The following is a 21,128-nucleotide window of genomic DNA, read 5'->3' as shown; positions in this document are numbered from 1 at the left end:
TATATATGTCCATTTTTCATATAATAAATATTCAATTTTTATTGGTTAAATTTATATGAACCGAGATCATTCTGATTAAAATTTTAATTTTTCTCTAATACAAGCAGAAAACTTTTCTTCTCTATTTTCAATTTTCGGCAGGTATCAATTTTCATTAAAATAAAGTTCAATATTGTATCTCATTTATTCTTTAAAAAAAAAAAATTCTAATTAGTATTACTAGCATCCTACTCAAGTGATCTAAGAATGGAAGATGAACCTACTACTCGTGATTAACTACCATTCTCTCATCCATTTAGAAAAAAAGTCCATAACTAATTTATCCATTGATGTAAGATGATAAAGTTTTCATCACATTATCCTCTTAAAAATTCTAAGCAGTATATTTATTGTTGATATCTATCTTTCTGAAATCGCCTCTGGTAACCTGAGATAACAACAGTGGTCAGAAAAAAGGGCCGGAGTTCCGACGAACCCTCTCCGATGCTAAAGTCAGTGAATATTTGAGGAATACTAGACCAACTTAGAGCAATGAGATAAGGAATTGAGTTAATAAGGATGTACCTGTAACTGCTGATTCTCAAGCTATTTACAGGCAAAATAGTGAAAGTCTGCTAGAGTGTTAAGCCCCGAAGAAATAGTGAATGCCGAACGTATCAACTCTTACAACCTTAAATGAGAATATCAAGATATGATAAGAGTTATCCGATCTGAAGGATACACCTGATTCTTTAGCAAAACTAGTGGAATTGCATATCTGATGTCTACCCGATTTAAAGCTATAAAAGATAGATTTACTTTCGTTCTTTGAATTTAGCAATTGAGTGTCAATTGGTTGGATGCTCAAAACTCATACCAATGCATGATAGTTATAGGAAGATTTTGGGATGTTAATGGATGAATGTAAAATCAAAAATTTCATATGAATAAAAGAAAAAGAAAGAGAACTAAAATGAATGTTTGATAAAAAAAAAATATCACACTAATTTGAATTTAGACGGTGAAATTTAAAATCATGTTTACAAATTTCCACATTGACGTAAAATTTCACAAAAGTCTTCATTCGCCGTAATGCCCTTTTGGAATAGCTCACTTATTGCGAATACCGATCAAGTTCAAACAATGCTTGAACTTAGTTGTTGGAAGAGGCTTCGTCATCATGTCAGCTGGTTTGTCTGCAGTACCAATTTTACTGACTGTAATATTTCCTTCATAAATAATACCTCAAATTAAAATGGTACTTCACATCAATGTGTTTCATTCTTTCATGAAACATCCGGTCCTTCGTCAAATATATGACACTCTGGCTATCAGAGTGAACAACAATCTTCTACAACTTTGAACTGACCTCACCAACCAAACCCTGTAGCCAAATAACTTCTTTTATATCTTTAACTACAGTCATATATTCTACTTCAGCAGTGGATAATGCAACTATAGGTTATAAAATAGCTTTCCAACTAATGGCACTACTACCAAAAGTAAACACATAACATGTGATCTTTTTCTATGAAGACCACCTGCATAGTCTGAATCAACATAACCAGCCACCATGTTACTCCATCCAAATTTTAAACAAGCATTAGTAGTACCCCTTAAATATCTCAAAATCCATTTCACAACATTCTAATAATCTTTACCAGGATTAGACATATATCAACTGACTACACTGACTATATGGGAAATGTCAGGATGAGTACAAACAATCGCGTACATGATATTACCAACCGTACAAGAGTAAGGTACTGTTGGGGGCTAATTTAATTTTTTGTGTTTTAGCATAGGTTATAATTTTTACTCTATAGTTATTTTATTTTAATTAAATTCATTTTGCAACAAAATAAAAATGTGATAAAAAATAGAAAATAATATCAAAAGATTATTATAAAAAAGAAAACAGAAATAAAAAGAAAAGAAAAACAAATAATAAAAATCAGGGGCAAATTTGCACCATTTTTCAGTAACTTGTCCAGCAACTTCGATAACGAAAGCGGACCCCGGAACAGAAAGATATCAGACAATTATTATTTTTTTTAGAAAGTTTGGGATGTTAGTTTTCCGGAATGTCAAAAACGGAGCAAAACGGAGCTAAAACGAAGCCGGTAGAATTTTTCAAAGACAAGCAGTGCTGAAAAACGGGTTGAATATGTTTACCTATTTGAGGAACGTATTTCACGACATTTCCTCCATTTTTCCAACTCCCAACTTAGCCATTTTCTTTCTTCAACTTATGGGAAGGTAATGAGATCATGGGTAAGAAGTTTAAGGGACACTAACATGGGATTTGTTACTCAAAATCCTATAAATTGAGCTCAAATCCTTCATTCCAAACCCCACTCAAAAATCAATCAAACACAGACAACTCAAATTTTTCTCTCAAATTCTCTGTCAAAATCGGCCTCTTTATCAATCCTTAGATTCGTAGAAATCGTTATTTAGCATCTAATTAGTCTAAACAAGGTCTCAATTCCCAGAATTAGTTCTTTAATCTTCAGTTCCTCAGAAAAGCTTTCAATTTTCAGAAACTTCAAATCCGAAATTCTCTTAGTTTAATCAACCAATTCTCAAATCGTTTTTTGCAATCTCTTAGTTAAGTCATTAAAATCATTACCCAATCCTCGGTTCAAGCTTTCTTAGTCTAAACCAAATTTCGCCATTATTAAGTTCTTCAAAGCTTCAAGCATTTTCCGTGAAACCAAGATCATCGAAACCCCATTTTTGAGTCATTCTTAGTTTACACACCTATTCCAAATCATATTTGGGAACTTTTTATTGATCTCAATCAATTAAAAATACCCAGAAACAAGCTTTTGAGTTTTTCATCATTGAAAAATTCATCAAACAACCTTTCTGGTGAGCCGTTTTCCCAATTTTATTTAGAGTTCGTTAGCTGATCGTTTTAGCCCAAATTAATTTTAATCTCTTTATTGACATCAATTCTAGAACTCTCAATTTTTATTTCGTAAAAAACAACATCCTATAGCCTTCTAAATCGCCCCTAAAATACCCTACACGAAACAGAATCAAGCTTTTGGTTTTTTCAACCATCAAACAATTATTCTGTCGTCCAATTTTCAATAATTTATTCCGACTCATTTACTCGATCTTTTTCTGAAATTCCAGTTCTAAACCCTTCCTTCGCACACTGACTTTAAAGACTAGCATCCGTTTCGCTATAATCCGACCTCTACAGCTCCCGAAATTGAGCCCGAAAGTCCCACAAAAGCATCAATTTAGTCCCATTTTGCTGTTGACTTGGTGGTAAATTTCTGCTCAAGTCCCTGAACTCTCTGAATTACTTCAAATTCGTCCAGCACTACCCGGACAACGCAACAGCCCCCGAGCCGATTTTCTGGAGGTCCAATCCTCAATTTCACGCATCCCAACGACATCAAAGAGATCGGTTAATTTTATTTCATCCCGTACATATTTGTTTTTGTGACTTATTTATATTTCTAGCTTTAAAGTTATTATTTATTTTTAAGTTGTAATTTTCATGCTTTATTATTATTTGTAATACAAAAAAATATTGAAAAATATTTACAAAATCAATAAAAATATAAAAGAAAATTAAAAAATTTATATCTTTGTGTTGTTTTATTGCCTTTATTTTTAGTACTTATCTTAAAAATTGTTTTTCCGATCGACCTGTCAAGTAACGTCGGGGTCCAAGACCGTTGTTTTTATTTTCAGTCCTTGTAACGGTCATCAATCGCTTTTCGTTTAGAATTCAAGTAATTTAGGCGCATTTTATTTATTTACTTCATTCAATTACCATTTTACCCTTTGAGAACTAGCTTCTCTGGCACGCCCGCATTATTTTTACCATTTTTAATCCCCGCAAACGCGTATCAAGGTTGAAAATTGGGATATTTCGAAAATATCGCCAACAATTTTTGGCCCGCCCAGTGGGACCTAAAAACATTTTTTTATTAGTACCAAAACTAGAGTTTCTTAAGCTTTGCCAAAAAATTTAAAATTATTTTTCTTTAACAATTTTTTTTTTGTGTCACACTCATTTTTCGCCCCACTTCACTATCACCAAAATTTGTTAGCTAACGCCAACAATTTTTGGCAGGTCCAGTGGGACCTAAAAACGTTTTTTTTATTATTAGTACCAAAACTACGGTTTCTTAAGTTTTACCAAAATTTTAATAACTTTTTGTGACTACCGATTTTATTTACTAAGTGTTTTTATGTTTTCTGTGTGGTATTTTTGCTTTGATATTCTGTTTTGGCAATTTATTTCCAAACTTTTCTAATATCATTTGTTGTTTAAGATGCCACCAAGGAAAAATACAGGTCGAGAACTACCCATTCCGGAGTCTGATGAAAATCAGAATAGGGGTCAAGATGAAAACGTTGACGCAAATGCACCCGAGGGTTATGTTGCCGAGACTGTGAGCCACTTGGAAGACGTTCGTCGGACGTCATGCCAGAACCGGACTTCAACGCATTTTTTGCGAGACAAGAGGCCCATATGAGCAACATGGAAAGGCTTGTAGCCGAGATGTCGCAAAATGTTAAAGCTCAAACTGAGATGATGTAAGCTTGGAGACAACTCAATTTGGAAAACAAGATTAATAATCTCACCGATGAGATGAATAGAATCCGAGATAGGTGTGCTGAAATTTATGCTAAAATTTGAATTCTCACAATGTTTCAGATAACACAAGGGAAGGCACTCCCCAAGGCGACCGATATAGGCCACCGTCTAGTCGGGAGGAAAACATGAGATTCAATGAGCGAGGAGATCGAAGAACCTCGGAATAATTTTCAATACCCCCAAATGCGCCTCATTTCAGGTCAAACACCGGACCTAATACCCACTCGGAGCACTATGGTGACATCAACGCCCGTGGTTCGGGTGGCACATGGAGAAATCAATACCACGATCATACTCGCGAATATACTCGTAAAAATATTCGTGAGAATTCTCGTGATAATAACAACGTATCTCGTGTTTCAGGTGTGAGGAGCGAAATGTGTAATGAAGCGGAGGATAGGCAACGTATTCGGAACATCGTGTAAGAAATTTATGGACCTACGGTCCGTGAAGTATACCGTCCGGAGTTTCAAAAAGCTTACCCTAGGGAATACGACCAGCGATACCCATTTCCTCACAATTTTAGAATTCCGAATTTTTCTTTATTTTCAGGTGAAAGTGGACAATCTACCATCGAGCACGTTGCTCGATTTTCATTCCAATGCAGTGGGATTAGTGCGGAGCAAGACTTCGATATGCTTCATTTGTGTTTATTCCCTGGATCACTAACTGGACCGGCTTTCACATGGTATACGACATTACAACCTGAATTTATCAGAAGCTGGGGTCGCATGGAACAATTATTTCATGCTCAGTTCTATCGAACTGAGCCGGAAGTATGTGTCGCCGAACTATCTCGTATGGTTCAGCGCTCAGGTGAGTCCGTTGAAAGTTTTATTAATTGTTTCAAGAATGAGGCATAGATGTCGAGTTAATATTCCTGAAATAGAGTTTGTTAAAATTGCTCAACGTGGCTTAGAGTTTGAAAATAGGAAGAAATTCCAGGGCATTGATTTTTGTGATTATTATGAACTTGTTGCTAAAGTGTCAGAATATGAAGAATTAATGCGTGAGGATAATCGTAGGAAGAAAAACTCTGTAGGTAGTTACCATCAGGATATAGAAACCAATGAGGCACATGAGGTAGCTATAGCCGAACTAACTAGAACAGGATCCCGCGTTTGTCCAATGTTAGCAAAAAGTCCAAAAACCCCTGAAGTGGTTAAGCGGAATACAAATGTGCAATACACATTTTATGTTTCTAAAACTGGAGAATTGTTTGATTATTTGCTAAAAGAGGGTTTTATCACCTTACCACATGGACACATTATTCCATCGAGAGATGACACCAGTGGAAAAACTTATTGTAAATATCATGATAGTTGGAGCCACGACATACAATCTTGCTTTGTTTTTAAGAATGCGGTGCATGATAGAATAAACAAAGGCGTGCTTAAATTTCCTAAAAAGAAAGAGAGCATGTTGATTGATGATGATCCATTTCCAGCCGCTACAATGATAAATGCAACTTCCATCGAGATGCCACCTCTTAAGCGTAATGTCCATAGCAACACCTCGAGTTAGAGAAAGGGCGCCTCGACCATCCAAAGACAAAAAAATTTGGGTACCAAAGGGCACTTTGCCAACCGCCAAGGAGAAAGAAAAGCCACGGAGAAAATGAAAGCCAATAAATAAAAATAAAAGTGGTGCAAACCAAGGCCGATCACGCTTCGTTACTCCACTGGCGCAAGTTCCCCTCGAAAAATGGTTCATCAACCGACATAAAAAATTTCCACAACCTCTCTCAAAAAATGCAAAAAGAAGAATAAGAAAGAGAGAGGCAGAAAAAAGAAGAAAAATTGAAATTGAGTTGTCTAGTGTCGATTCTAGCAACGTTTCGAAAGAAAAAATAAAATAAAAGAAAAAAGTGAAAATTCGTGTGAGAGACCTTTTGATCCAAGTTGGATGTGCTGCTACTTCTCTAATTTTACCAATAAATTTCAGAAGTGAAGATACAAATGAGGAAAGAAACAAAGTCCAAGAAGAACGACGAGGTGGTGTTACAATAAAATCTTCGTTAGAAGATCAGATGAAGCGGGTTTATTTTGACAAACCCACTCCGCAGATGACACACCATATTAAGCCATTATATGTCAAAGCACACATTGATGGCAAGCCCTTATCGAGAGTTCTAGTTGATAATGGTTCAGCCGTTAACATTATACCATTAAAGATGGCACTAGCTCTCAGGAAATCCGTATGCGACATAATGACGTCAGAAATTTCCGTCACAGCTTTTACCGGCGAAATTGCTAAAACCTATGGGGTTTTACCTGTGCAACTTACCATCGGTACCCAAACCACTACGTCGGCATTTTTTGTGGTGAGCTCTACAGCAAGTTATCAAGCTTTGCTCGGTCGAGATTGGATTCACTCTAACTCATGTATTCCGTCATCTTTGCACCAACTTTTACTACTTTGGAAAGGGGATGACGTTGAGGTGATTCGGGCAAATGAAAAACCTATTGAGACACATTCGGATATGGTGGAGTCTCGATTATACGAAGATAATATTGGTCCAATCAAGATCAAGAGTAAAGGAAAAAGCAAGTCATGCGCCAATCAAGTGAAGAGCATCTTCAAGACGAGCACCATTATGTCTTACCATAGGCCAGTTAGCAATGAACCTCTCATCGAAGAGGTTTAATGATTTTGTCACAGCCGAAGGACAAAGCGGTAGCATCAGCCGCTATAGAAAAAATAAAGATGCAATAAGGTACGAGGTGCCTTTTATTTTTTGTTTTGTTCCGTTTTTGCATCATTTTACATTTTAGTTTTTCTTTTAAGTTGTTAATTAGCATCATTGATATTTTTAGCTTGCTTAGAGGTAATAAATCATCCATTTCAAAAAAAAAAGTGTAAAAAACAAAATGATAAAAGACATAAATGAAAAGAAAAATAAAAATGAAGAAAAACAATAAAAGTTCGTCTACATGTCCCAAAAAATTAAAAAAGAATAAAAGAGCTGCGAGATATAAAAAAAAGCAATCGAGACAAAGAAGCTCAGTGTAGCCTTTTCCACCCGATCCGTCGTCCACTCGCTCAGTTTTGTCCCCATCAAATACAAGACAACAACATGTGCAACACTGATGGCATCCAAGCTCGAAGACGTCGGGGGGGCAGGTTCCGTCATGTACGATATATCCATATCATCAAATGGATTCTCAACTCCAAGCTCAAGAGGTTCAAGACGGATATTAGCCAATCATGATTCTTGAGAAAAAGAAGTGACAATTCAATTTATTTCCGCCAATCAGTAGCTCAAAGAAGTTTATTAACAACAGAAGTGAAGTCGCGAATTCATAGACGGAGTTAAACCAATTTCAGCAAGCAACAGATCTATATGGATATAAATCGGTTTCAACTTTAACATTTTTCAGGAATAAGGTCAACTCAAGATCAATTTTTATACAATTTAAATAAAATGGCAGCAGCTATTTTGTTTAAATGAGCAGGAAAAACTGATTGCAAATTGAGCCTAGTTACGAAGGAAAATAGAGGCAGACACGAGCTTATTCAGCATCAACAAACATGGCGTGATTGATGAAAATTTCAACTGCAGCGAAGCATATCAGTCAAAGCCGAAGCAAGCAAAAAATCGAGATTCCAATATCAAAAAATGCAGTAGCAGATGGACATATCTTGTAATTCAAAGAAAAATTCAACAAGTCATCCAGCAATTCCATCACACACCGTCAATTTTCATACAAATTTACCTCGGTGATCTTTATTTTCTTTCTGACCAATCAACCAGCTGAAATCATGTCTGAAAATGACGAGGAAGCTGCAAAGAACACAATTTCAGCTTCAACAAAATCAGTACTGACAGGTAAAAAAAAAAAATTAATAAAAGACTTATTTTATGTGCAAAATTCATTTTCAAATCTTTTACACATAAAATAGGGGGGCAATTGTTGGGGGCTAATTTAATTTTTTGTGTTTTAGCATAGGTTTTAATTTTTACTCTATAGTTATTTTATTTTAATTAAATTCATTTTGCAACAAAATAAAAATATGATAAAAAATAGAAAATAATATCAAAAGATTATTATAAAAAAAGAAAACAGAAATAAAAAGAAAAGAAAAACAAATAATAAAAATCAGGGGCAAATTTGCACCATTTTTCAGTAACTTGTCCAGCAACTTCGATAACAAAAACGGACCCCGGAACAGAAAGATATCAGACAATTATTATTTTTTTTAGAAAGTTTGGGATGTTAGTTTTCCGGAATGTCAAAAACGGAGCAAAACGGAGCTAAAACGAAGCCGGTAGAATTTTTCAAAGACAAGCAGTGCTGAAAAACGGGTTGAATATGTTTACCTATTTGAGGAACGTATTTCACGACATTTCCTCCATTTTTCCAACTCCCAACTTAGCCATTTTCTTTCTTCAACTTATGGGAAGGTAATGAGATCATGGGTAAGAAGTTTAAGGGACACTAACATGGGATTTGTTACTCAAAATCCTATAAATTGAGCTCAAATCCTTCGTTCCAAACCCAACTCAAAAATCAATCAAACACACACAACTCAAATTGTTCTCTCAAATTCTCTGCCAAAATCGACCTCTTTATCAATCCTTAGATTCGTAGAAATCGTTCTTTAGCATCTAATTAGTCTAAACAAGGTCTCAATTCCCAGAATTAGTTCTTTAATCTTCAGTTCCTCAGAAAAGCTTTCAATTTTCAGAAACTTCAAATCCGAAATTCTCTTAGTTTAATCAACCAATTCTCAAATCGTTTTTTGCAATCTCTTAGTTAAGTCAGTAAAATCATTACTCAATCCTCGGTTCAAGCTTTCTTAGTCTAAACCAAATTTCGCCATTGTTAAGTTCTTCGAAGCTTCAACCATTTTCCGTGAAACCAAGATCATCGAAACCCCATTTTCGAGTCATTCTTAGTTTACACACCTATTTCAAATCATATTTGGGAACTTTTTATTGATCTCAATCAATTAAAAAGACCCAGAAACAAGATTTTGAGTTTTTCATCATTGAAAAATTCATCAAACAACCTTTGTGGTGAGCCGTTTTCCAAATTTTATTTAGAGTTCGTTAGATGATCGTTTTAGCCCAAATTAATTTTAATCTCTTTATTGAACTCTCAATTTTTATTTCGTAAGAAACGACATCCTATAGCCTTCTAAATCGCCCCTAAAGTACCCTCCACGAAACAGAATCAAGCTTTTGGTTTTTTCAACAATCAAACAATTATTCTGTCGTCCAATTTTCAATAATTTATTCCGACTCATTTACTCGATCTTTTTTCTGAAATTCCAGTTCTAAACCCTTCCTTCGCACACTGACTTTAAAGACTAGCTTTCGTTTCGCTATAATCGGACCTCTACAGCTCCCGAAATTGAGCCCGAAAGTCCCACAAAAGCATCAATTTAGTCTCATTTTGCTGTTGACTTGATGGTAAATTTCTGCTCAAGTCCCTGAACTCTCCGAATTACTTCAAATTTGCCCAGCACTACCCGGACAACGCAACAGCCCCCGAGCCGATTTTCTGGCGGTCCAATCCTCAATTTCACGCATCCAAACGACATCAAAGAGATCGGTTAATTTTATTTCATCCCGTACTTATTTGTTTTTGTGACTTATTTACATTTCTAGCTTTAAAGTTATTATTTCTTTTTAAGTTGTAATTTTCATGCTTTATTATTATTTGTAATAAAAAAAATATTGAAAAATATTTACAAAATCAATAAAAATATAAAAGAAAATTAAAAAATTTATATCTTTGTGTTGTTTTATTGTCTTTATTTTTAGTACTTATCTTAAAAATTGTTTTTCCGACCGACCTGTCAAGTAACGTCGGGGCCCAAGACCGTTGTTTTTATTTTCAGTCCTTGTAACGGCCGTCAATCGCTTTTCGTTTAGAATTCAAGTAATTTAGGCGCATTTTATTTATTTACTTCATTCAATTACCATTTTACCCTTTGAGAACTAGCTTCTCTGGTACGCCCGCATTATTTTTACCATTTTTAATCCCCGCAAACGCGTATCAAGGTTGAAAATTGCGATATTTCGAAAATATTGCCAACAGGTACATGTGACATATATTCAATATTTGTTTTGGACCGTGGACACATATCAACAGAAAGTCTAAAATGAGCAGCAAGTGGAATACTTATATGTTTAGCATTTTTCATGGCAAAATCGCTCCAGCACTTTTTCAACAAAACTTCTCTGAGTTTAACAAAGTGTTCTTACATCTCTATCTTTATGGATCTCCATTAGGGGTGGAAACATGGAGGGGATTATTCGAAAATCACGGGTATTTAAATCGACGGGGATGTGGAATAACCATAAAAAGTGGAGATGTGGATGGGGATAGACGATAATTATTTCCTGAAATCTAAATGAGGATGGGGATGGGGATTGTTACATTCATCCCGTAGGGATCCCTGCCACGTTACCGTATAAATCCCCGAAAAATCCTCGAATAAACTTCTTTATTTTAAATACCCCTCAAAGCTTAATTGATTCAATGTATAAAAAAACCATTAAATTGTAAATGTTACTTGGTGGAGTTTAATATTTTAAGGTATGTCTTTGTGTTTTTATGTTTGTGTCAAGTTACTAAAAGTCTTTGTCGTTGATAATAAAAGCAAAGATGTAGCTAAGGTAAATAGTGTTGTGCATGCCTTTTGAACAAATGAAAAAGATTATGGTGTGATTTGGATTGAAAGAGAACAGTAATATAATTATTGTGGTCACTGGACGTTACAAATTAAGTATAAAATTAAGTGTATTTGTTGATGGAGCAAGCACTTCCATTGCAAGCAAACTAACGAAGAAAATCAGAATTGAGAATTGAGATTTTATTATTTTTGATTAGTTGATTCCGTTGGACTGATTTACTATAAAACTTCTCCCTAATTACATGTATTCCTTGAGAATTGAGAATTTATTATTTTTGAGTTTTTTTTTTTTTTTTTTTTTATGAAAATGTTTCTATATTCATTAGATGAAAAAAGTCCAAATATAATAAGAAAACCATAAGAAATAAAACTTTATAAAATTCATAAAGGGACGAAGACGACTACAAAAAGCAAGAAAAAACCATAAAAGATAGAAAAAACACGGAAAAACAATGAAACATATGCTTCTTGGAATCCAAATTTACAGAAGAGCAACTGCAATCCGATCTTCATCATTCATGCCCTTTCGAATATTCGGATCAGAGTCATTTCTTTTGTTGCAACCACATAGATCTATTGATCCATGTATAAAATAAATCGTTTCCACAAAAGGTATAAATAAAAAAATAATTAGGAGCAGATACAATTCAGACAAATAGAGATATCCGAAAAATATATGAACACTGATTTAAAAAAAACACAAATCTAATCAGATGGGAGGAGGAAAAAGAAAGACAAACTTTTTTCTTCCTTCTCAGAGTAGATCAACAGAAATAGATGAGACTTCCATGAATCTGCAGTTTTTTCTTTTTTATACCTTCTAATTCTCAATGATTATGCTAACTAATCTCTAAATTCATACTATCTTTCTCAATTTCATTTCCTTCTATTATTTTTGAGTTAAGTTAAAGTAATTAATGACATTCTAGAAGTTTTTGTGATGAAAATAAAAAAGAGAAACGCAATAATTTGGAGTAGATTAAAAGAAGTAAGTTTCCAATACAGTAAATTCAGTAATTTAACAAAAAGTGATGTATAAAAAGAAAAGATTCTACATAATAATAAATATATAAGAGTGGAGAGGAAGTGTTTCCAAAAACAGTGTAAAAACCAATACAGCAAAACATAGCCCTCTAACGGAACATAAAAACAAACAACTTAGAATTTTTATGACATCCTACTCACTCACTCTATTATTTTATTTATAACAACAACACCCTTTGCTTCCTCTTCTTCTTCTTCTTTTATCAGAGTTCTGTTTGGTTTCCGAGAAAATAAAAGAAAAGAAAGAGAAAATGGGTGGGAATGGGTTGGACAGCAGGATTACTGCCTCTGTCGTCATTACTTGCATCGTAGCTGCTTCCAGTGGCCTCATTTTTGGATATGACATCGGAATTTCAGGTTCTTTTTTCTTTCTTATCTTTCAAACTTTATTCTTGTCTCCAAATCTTCTTTCTCAACGTAGAATTTTTGTCGGTGGACATTTTTATTTTCCCTTGAAAGAAAAAATTGATAAGCTGCTTGAATATTCTTCTCTAACAACTTTCATATCCTATATGGCTAAATACGATCTAATTTAAAATTGGGTTAAAATACATTAATTACCTCTTAATTTTCACCTTTCAACTTCGTATTCATATAATTGTTTAAATAGATACTGATTTAATTACTGCATGACATATCGGTAATTATATTGGCGACTATTATGTTAGTAACCTCAAAGTTGAGGGATCGTTGTATTAATAGAAATAATGCGATTTAGATATATTTAACGTGATCAGTAAATATTTACATTGGTTTAAAAAGTGACTTAGATTATGTCTTATCTCACATTGCTTGCTTAATGAGTGAGTATACATGAATCAATTCAATTCGTAGATATTTATTTAGATTCTTAAATTATTAAGGGTCAAATACATGAATATCATAATTAAGTACAAAATTACAACTAACTTATTATATTGTCAAACTTAATTCTTAATATGTCATTATTCCTTATATATTATGATTTTACATCATAGTTTAAAAAATTTAGACTCTAATTCATAAATTATAAAATCCTAAAAAATATATTCTAGATTTATAATTTGTAAATTCTAATCCTTAAAATATATTAAAAGTACTGATTTTACTAGTTTGATATAATCCAAAATTATGATTTGACATAGTTATTAAATAATTGTTAAAACATGAATTATATCAAAAATTAGCAGAGAAGAATGGTAGTGAGTAGTTAAATTATTGAATTTTAGTTTAGAAAAAACGATTGAATTTGAGAGAAAAAAGATTTATGTTATTAATTACTGTAAATAAAGAGAAATTCTACTATAAGTATGGTTTATTGGACATTTCCAATAAAAAATATGATAATTTTGTATGTTTTTTTATTATCTTTCAATATAAAGTAGTATAATTCTCTCTTTTTATTAACTGAGTCTATTGTACTCGATCCCGTAGAGTTCTGGTAAATAAGATTGTTAAAGTTTTGTTGGTTATACACAACACAACAGCAATATTGCACTAGTTGAGCTTTGGGAGGTCTCGTGACGTGTCAAAATTCAATAGGGGAAAAAAAATGTTGACTTATTGACTGGCAGGTTATATATAAGTTATAACCATACCCCATGAATAATGATTGTTCTTAGCAACAATTTTGGAATGAATGGTTAAATGTACGTACACGTAACCAAACAATACTAACTATAATAGGAAAAAAAAAAAGAAGCATTTAGGCTTTCTCTTATTTTATTCCTTTATTGGTTAAGTTTCTTTTTAAATGGGATCATTCATTTTTTCAGAAATGGAAAATTCACTTACATACGGAATAATATAAATCTATTGTTAATGTTTTCAAGCTGGAAAAATTACTTATTACCATCCCCAAATTACTTATTACCGTCTCAATTTATACTATTTTATCTTTTTTTTAAAAAAAATTCAAAACTAAAAATTTTGAATTTAAAAAAAAAAACGCAAAATTTGGTCTAGGCGGATGCCGGATCCGCTCAGCCAATGGGTTGGACGGATCCAGCACCTACCCAACCAATGGGTTGGATGGATCCAGCACCCGCCCAGCCCATTGTTTCATTTTTAACGATGAAAAACGATAAATTGTTCCATTTTTTGTGACTCCGATGCAAAAAATTTTACTTTTTTATGACGAAAAATGCAAAATTATCACAAAAAATATGCATTATTGTTATGGTTTTTTTGACTAGAAAACGTAAATTTTAATGTTTATAACTTATAATCATCAATTTTCGGGGTTTAGGTTGTCACACATTAATTATTTTCATAATTTCAATTATCATTGTTTGGGTTTGTGACTTTGGAGAGAAAATTTTTAGTTTTTAATCAAAATTATGAAAAGGACAAAAATGTCCAAATAAGAGTGGTAACTAGTAAAAAGGGATGGTATTTAGCAATTCACTTAAATTATTAAAGATTTAAAGAAGCTAATTTTACTCTACTGTTATTTAACTTTTACATCGGATTTTTTAAAAATCAATTATGTTTAGAATTTTCTAAACAATAAAAAATAATATCTTTACAAAAATTAATAATAGTATATAAATAAACTATTTTAATTATAAATATGTTAATATAAATAGCATAAATTAATATCTTTTATAATTGTTTTCTACGAGATTTTATAACGTTTTGGATAATTTTTTCATTATCAATGTTATTAAATATTTCTCTCTCAATTTATGTAACTAAACAGGCATTTATAAATATATCACCTATACGCTTACATAGTCGAGTTTTTACAAAATACATTGCCAAATTACACAAATACATTTGCAACCAGTGCAATTATAGCTAACTTCTCAAGAAAATAAACTAGATAATACAAATCATTCATCCTTGTCTCAACTAAATTGTTAACAAGATCTTTTATCGTTTTAAACTCCGAAAACCGAATGTCAGATCTGACATAAAAAAATATAAATTTTCAACTGATCTTTAAGTATAGCAAACTGCACCGCAGAAAAATTAGATAGATAAAACTCGATGAGTCTAATCATTCTTTGCTTATAAAATGCTGGAAAAGAATCAATAGTATTTAAACATGTGACACGTCAGTACGTTCCAAATATGGATAAGATCCCCGAGAATGCAATAAAATCTTTCATCCCACTAAATCATGCATGTACACCTCAAAATCTAAATATGGGTTGGTTTTTATTGTTTTTATCTTTTATTAATTACCAACTACTAAATAATGCATTTGTTAAAGGTAAAAAGCATCTTGAAGTCCCTGATTTTTCATTTTTTTTGGTACATTAAGTCTTTGATATTTTATTCGGACATATTATGTTCCTGATCTTTTATTTTCTACCACATTATGTTATTGCTTGTTAAATTAGTCAGTTGTGAATATCTAATACTGTTAAAAAGTGTTATTAATGTCATCTCTTTTTGAAATTATATTTTTTCTACAGTCATATTACACATATTAAAAATAAAAATTTCTAACGTAAGTGAAATGAAGAACACTTTGTTAATCGAGTTTTATATTCAAAACTAACTTTAATATGTCAATCATATACTTTATGTTCATCATATACTTCATATGTCAGACAATAAAAGATGAAGGTTTAATATGTACAAATAAAATATCAATGACTTAATACACCAAAAAAATAAAAAAACAAGGACCTCCGGGATGTTTTTTTGCCTTTGTTAAATGCATATTTTAATGGCCATACATGATGCATATTAAATTAAGTATTAGGGTTAATTCATCATTTGCAATTGAAATTGTTCAAAAAGTTTAATTGGCCCCTCAAACTTTTAAAATATCCCGATAACCCCCTGAACTTGTATAAAATGTTTAGTTAGTCCCCTGAACTTGCGTAAAATGTAATTAATTAATCACTCGGTTGTTAAAAGGTAAATTAAATGTGAAAGATATGTTGCACGTGACATAATTCACAAAATAGATTAAAAATATTAAAAAAAAACTATTCAATTATAAAAAAAATTCTCTAAAATCGCATACCCGACCTTGGTCATTTTACTTTTTTTTAGATACGTGCAACATATCTTCCGCATTTAATCTATTTTTTTTACAACCGAGCGATTAATCGATTACATTTTATGCAAGTTTAGGGGACTAACTAAACAGTTTATGCAAGTTCAGGTATCGAAACACTTTGAAAGTTTATGGGGTCAATCAAAAAGTTTTTGGACAAGTCCAGTGGGGCAAATGATGTATTAAGCCTAAGTATTATTTAGTGAGGGAAATCTCATAGCATAGGCACTAATCTTAAGTGTTAGTATATGATTATCTTAATTATTTTAAATACCATAAATTGATATCATTTGAAATAATCAGTGAAATGAACTATTTTCTGAACATAAATCAATGAATCAGGAGGCGTAACGACGATGGTACCATTTCTGAAAAAGTTCTTCCCATCAATACTGAAGAAGGGAGCAGAGGCAAAAACAAACATGTATTGCATATATAATAGCCAGGTTTTAACTGCATTTACATCCTCATTATACATAGCTGGTTTAGTTGCTTCTTTTGGAGCTACTCGCCTTAACTCTGCATTTGGTCGCAAGAACACCATCGTCTTTGGCGGCTGCACTTTCCTTGCCGGTGCTGCTGTCAATGCCGGCGCTGCCAATATTGCCATGCTCATCATTGGCCGTGTCTTGCTTGGTTTCGGAGTTGGCTTCACTAACCAGGTTATTTTTATGCAATTTTTTCTAAATGTATGATTGCAAATAATAATGGGAAAATTATACAGAAATTCATATTATAAAAACTATTTACAACTATGTCAAGTCATAATTTTGGATTATATCAAACTAGTAAATCAGTACTTTTAATATATTTTAAGGATTAGAATTTATAAATTAGAAGTCTATAATATATTTTCTAGGGTTTATGATTTATGAATTGGAGTCTAGATTTTTTAAATTATGATGTAAAACCATAATATTTAAAGAATAATGACATATTAAGAATTAAGTTTGGAGATATGACTTAGTTGTAATTTTGTACTTAATTATGATATTCATGTATTTGACCCAATAATAATAGAAACTGTTGATGGGCCCGGATACCCGCGCACAGCTCACGCCTGCTTCTAATGGCTCGGGTATCCATCTAGGTCCGTATTTAAATTAACAACGGGCTGGAGTGCCGGCCCATAAACACATGTTTTTTTTTTTGATAGAATAAACACATGTATTTAGAACCACAAAAAAATGGTGCTTTAGCCAAATTTTGGTAAATTTTCAAAAACAAATTGGCTATTGATTGATTGATGGTTTTGAAATACTTACTGCTAATAGAATCATAGTTCAATTGTCAAATTTTGAGAAAAATTAAATTGTAAGGACCAACTCTGTTAAAAATTAAAACTCAAGGGATAGCTCAACAAATTGTGCAAAGTAGAGTGGCCAAATTATATATTTTTGCTGGAAAAGAAAATTAATTGGCCTTTGTATTTAGCCTATTTGGTAACATTTTTCTTTTATGTATCAAAATGTTAGTCTTTGCTTATTATTTATTAATATTTTTCCTCCGACTTATCGTGAAATTTCAACTAATCTAAATTGTAAGTTAACATTGTTATTAAAAATTAAGAAAACGATAAAAGTTTAACAAAATTGTTAATTTACTATCTGCATTGGTTGGTATTTCATTAATTTTGATAGGTAAGTAACCAATGTTATTAAATAATAGATTAGAACAAGTATACAGGTTAAATAGTCGTTATAAAAAAAAAGGTCAAATAGTGTATTTTTTCAAATTTTTGACCCCATATAAATAAAAAACATTCATTATACATCTGACTTACCACATCATCCGTGTACCAAACCAATAATTTGATACTAGGTAGGTAATAAATTAATACTATGTTACAGTTTAGCTAATTAAGTATTAAAATTATATAAATGTGACATCAAATTACTGACTGTACGTGATATTATATTATTGGCTCGGTGCACATATGACATAATACGTCGTAGTGCTCATTTAAGATGTTTAAAAATTGTAATTAAACACCAATAAACATTGAAGTATGCCTTTAGGTAAATCCTTGATTGGTTAGTGAACTTTGTACTAATAATAAAATTTCTTGTTTAAATTCCATTTAAACCGAGTCTATCTCCACATATGCTACAATCATCTGCATAAATCACGTTATCGTATTAGAAATTCACAATGATGATTGAGCCTAACTTTACATATGCTGCAATGAAGGCAACGCCAGTATACCTATCAGAAGTAGCACCACCAAAATGGCGAGGAGCATTCAGTGCAGGCTTCCAATTTTTCATAGCAATAGGCGTTTTACTATCCAATTCCATTAACTTCTTCACAGCCAAACTCTCATTCGGCTGGCGTCTCTCCCTCGGACTCGCCATAGCTCCTGCAACTCTAATGACATTAGGCGCATTACTCATCTCCGACACCCCTAGTAGCCTCGTCGAACGAGGCAAAATTGAACAAGCAAGAAAATCTCTAATCAAAGTAAGAGGAATTGAACAAGTCGATAATGAACTTAACGATCTTATTAAGGCCAGTGAAATTGCCAAATCTGCTCAGCAAGTGCCTTTTGTGACCATATTTGAAAGGCAATATAGACCTCATTTGGTTATGTCAATTGCTGTACCTTTTTTTCAACAAGTTACTGGGATTAATGTTATTGCATTTTATGCTCCGGTTCTTTTTCAATCTGTTGGGTTTGGGAAAGATTCTGCTCTTATTGCTGCTATCATTTTGGGATCTGTTAATCTTTGTTCGATCATGGTGTCTACTGTTGTTGTTGATCGGTTCGGGAGAAGATTTCTGTTCTTCGTTGGAGGCATTCAGATGTTCATTTGTCAGGTACGGATTAAGATCAATTTGGTGTCCGAAGTTAACTAGTAAGATCAATTTAGTTTAAAATTATCAATCTCGTCTTTTAACTTAGTATATACTCAAATCAGCTTAAAATAACATGTGTCAGTATATGATTGACAGTTATTTGAAATTGGTAGCATCCTCATAGTGGCATGTTTCGTTTATTGTCTAATTTGATTCCAAATGCAAAGTTAAATAACCAAATTGACACTCGAACTTCATTTTTTCGAACTAAATTGATCCTATTAGTCAAGTCACAATGTTAAAATGAAAGGCTAAAAAATTATAGGATTTTTTGCTCACGAATATTATTTTGAAGATAGGTGTAAGGGTAGGACTTAGTTAAAATAAACCTTAATACATATATGCTCTTGTATTTCTATGTTTTGTTACATATGTTCATATATCAAATAAACAGTCAAATATGCTCTCGTAATTATCAACGACAAACAAATATACCCTTATTTGAACGATAAGTTTATTTGGCATAATCCTGTTAGTCTAGTCATCACACCACTAAGAGTATATTTGTCTGTCGTTAACAATTACGATAACATATTTGGTTGTTTATTTGATATAAGTGACGTGGAGACATTTTTAGTGTCATTAACAGATGATTATCCTAATTTTGATTAATTTTGATGAAGGTTGCTCTAGCGGTGGTGTTGGCTAAAACGACAGGAGTTTCGGGCAGCGACGAAATAAGCAGAGGGTACACAGTATTAGTACTTGTGTTAATGTGTTTATATGCAGCAGGTTTTGGGTGGTCTTGGGGGCCATTATCATGGCTAATTCCAAGTGAAATCTTCCCAATGAAAATAAGACCTGCAGGCCAAAGCATAAGTGTTGCTGTCAATTTTGGAATCACATTTGTTCTTTCCCAGACATTTTTGACAATGCTTTGCCACTTCAAATTTGCTATTTTCCTATTCTATGCTGGTTGGATTGCCAAAATGACAATTTTTGTTCTGCTTTTTCTGCCCGAGACCAAAGGGATTCCTCTGGATTCTATGTTTTCTGTCTGGGAAAATCACTGGTTTTGGCGCCGCTTTGTTCATGCACAACTAGAGCCTAACAAGCATTGACGGATTCAGGATTCGCGGATGCTATAGAGTTTTCTCACCATCAGTGGATGTTTAAGCTCTCTTTCAACCCCGTTGACAATCCTGCCAACATGTAGCACTATATACATATTTACGTGTTACATGGACAGATAAATACTAAGTGTTTAAAAATTATTGAATTAAGCTTTTTTTTATATATCAAGCAATCGTAGAATTTTTCTTTTTGTAGTTGATTTTTGCTTTTTAATCTAGATAGAAGAGTGGAACTGTTTGGAATCGCAGTAGCTATTTCAGAAAGAAAATCTATTAATATTTACTAGTAACACCAAATAATAACGTATATTATTTTTATCAATATAAGAAAGTTAATGATATAAGTTTTTATTTTATTAATTTTATAATTGATTTTTGGTGATTTGAACTTTAATATTACAGTAAAATAAAATTTAAAGATTTTTATCAGGAAATGAAATTTGGAAACTATAATATTAATAATGCTACAGTTCAACAACCATAAATGTAATTCATCCATATAACTTAGAGGATTTTTGTAACATACTCACGGACTAATACACCATAACAATTAATTGGTTTCATTTTTATGCATTTATTTCTTTACATCAATTACTTTTTTATATAATAATATGCATCACTCTTGGTAAGTATACTAAAAATTCGCATAAAAGAACATAACATAAAATGCAAGACCTCCTACACAATACTGGCCCAAGTCATCTACAGGTCCAATACAATACACTATATATAAATGGATACTCTTGTTATTGGGGTCAAATGCATGAATATCACGATTAAATACAAAATTACAACTAAGTTATATCACTAAACTTAATTCTTAATATGTCATTATTCTCTATATATTATGATTTTACATCATAATTTAAAAAAATTGGACTCTAATTCATTAATCATAAACCCGAGAAAA

General features: G+C 32.4%; 1 protein-coding gene across 2 annotated transcripts; it reads left to right on the top strand.

Moving 5' to 3' along the window:
• The first annotated feature begins 12,399 nt into the window (after nucleotides 1-12,399).
• On the top strand, nucleotides 12,400-20,452 carry LOC136235941 (sugar transport protein 5). Of its 2 annotated transcripts, XM_066026043.1 has the most exons (5): nucleotides 12,400-12,652; nucleotides 16,632-16,735; nucleotides 16,826-16,951; nucleotides 18,480-19,106; nucleotides 19,769-20,452. In XM_066026043.1, exons 1-5 carry the CDS (start codon nucleotides 12,547-12,549, stop codon nucleotides 20,204-20,206), a joined length of 1,401 nt encoding a protein of 466 aa, XP_065882115.1. In that variant the 5' UTR covers nucleotides 12,400-12,546; the 3' UTR covers nucleotides 20,207-20,452. The 2 variants fall into 2 exon arrangements, with proteins under 2 accessions (XP_065882115.1, XP_065882114.1); XM_066026042.1 differs by having other exon boundaries at nucleotides 16,632-16,951.
• The last annotated feature ends 676 nt before the right edge of the window (nucleotides 20,453-21,128 follow it).

Source organism: Euphorbia lathyris, chromosome 7 (assembly GCF_963576675.1).
Source record: "Euphorbia lathyris chromosome 7, ddEupLath1.1, whole genome shotgun sequence".
Taxonomy (NCBI): Eukaryota; Viridiplantae; Streptophyta; class Magnoliopsida; order Malpighiales; family Euphorbiaceae; genus Euphorbia; species Euphorbia lathyris.
Note: the sequence above shows the minus strand (reverse complement) of the source record. Positions and strands in the feature narration are given on the sequence as shown.

Bases quoted from the DNA above. Each gene is read 5' to 3' on its own strand.
- LOC136235941 (XM_066026042.1), top strand. From the start codon at position 12,547: ATGGGTGGGAATGGGTTGGACAGCAGGATTACTGCCTCTGTCGTCATT. The intron at 12,653-16,631 runs GTTCTTTTTTCT...TCAATGAATCAG, and splicing joins ATATGACATCGGAATTTCAG to GAGGCGTAACGACGATGGTA. The intron at 19,107-19,768 runs GTACGGATTAAG...ATTTTGATGAAG, and splicing joins TTCAGATGTTCATTTGTCAG to GTTGCTCTAGCGGTGGTGTT.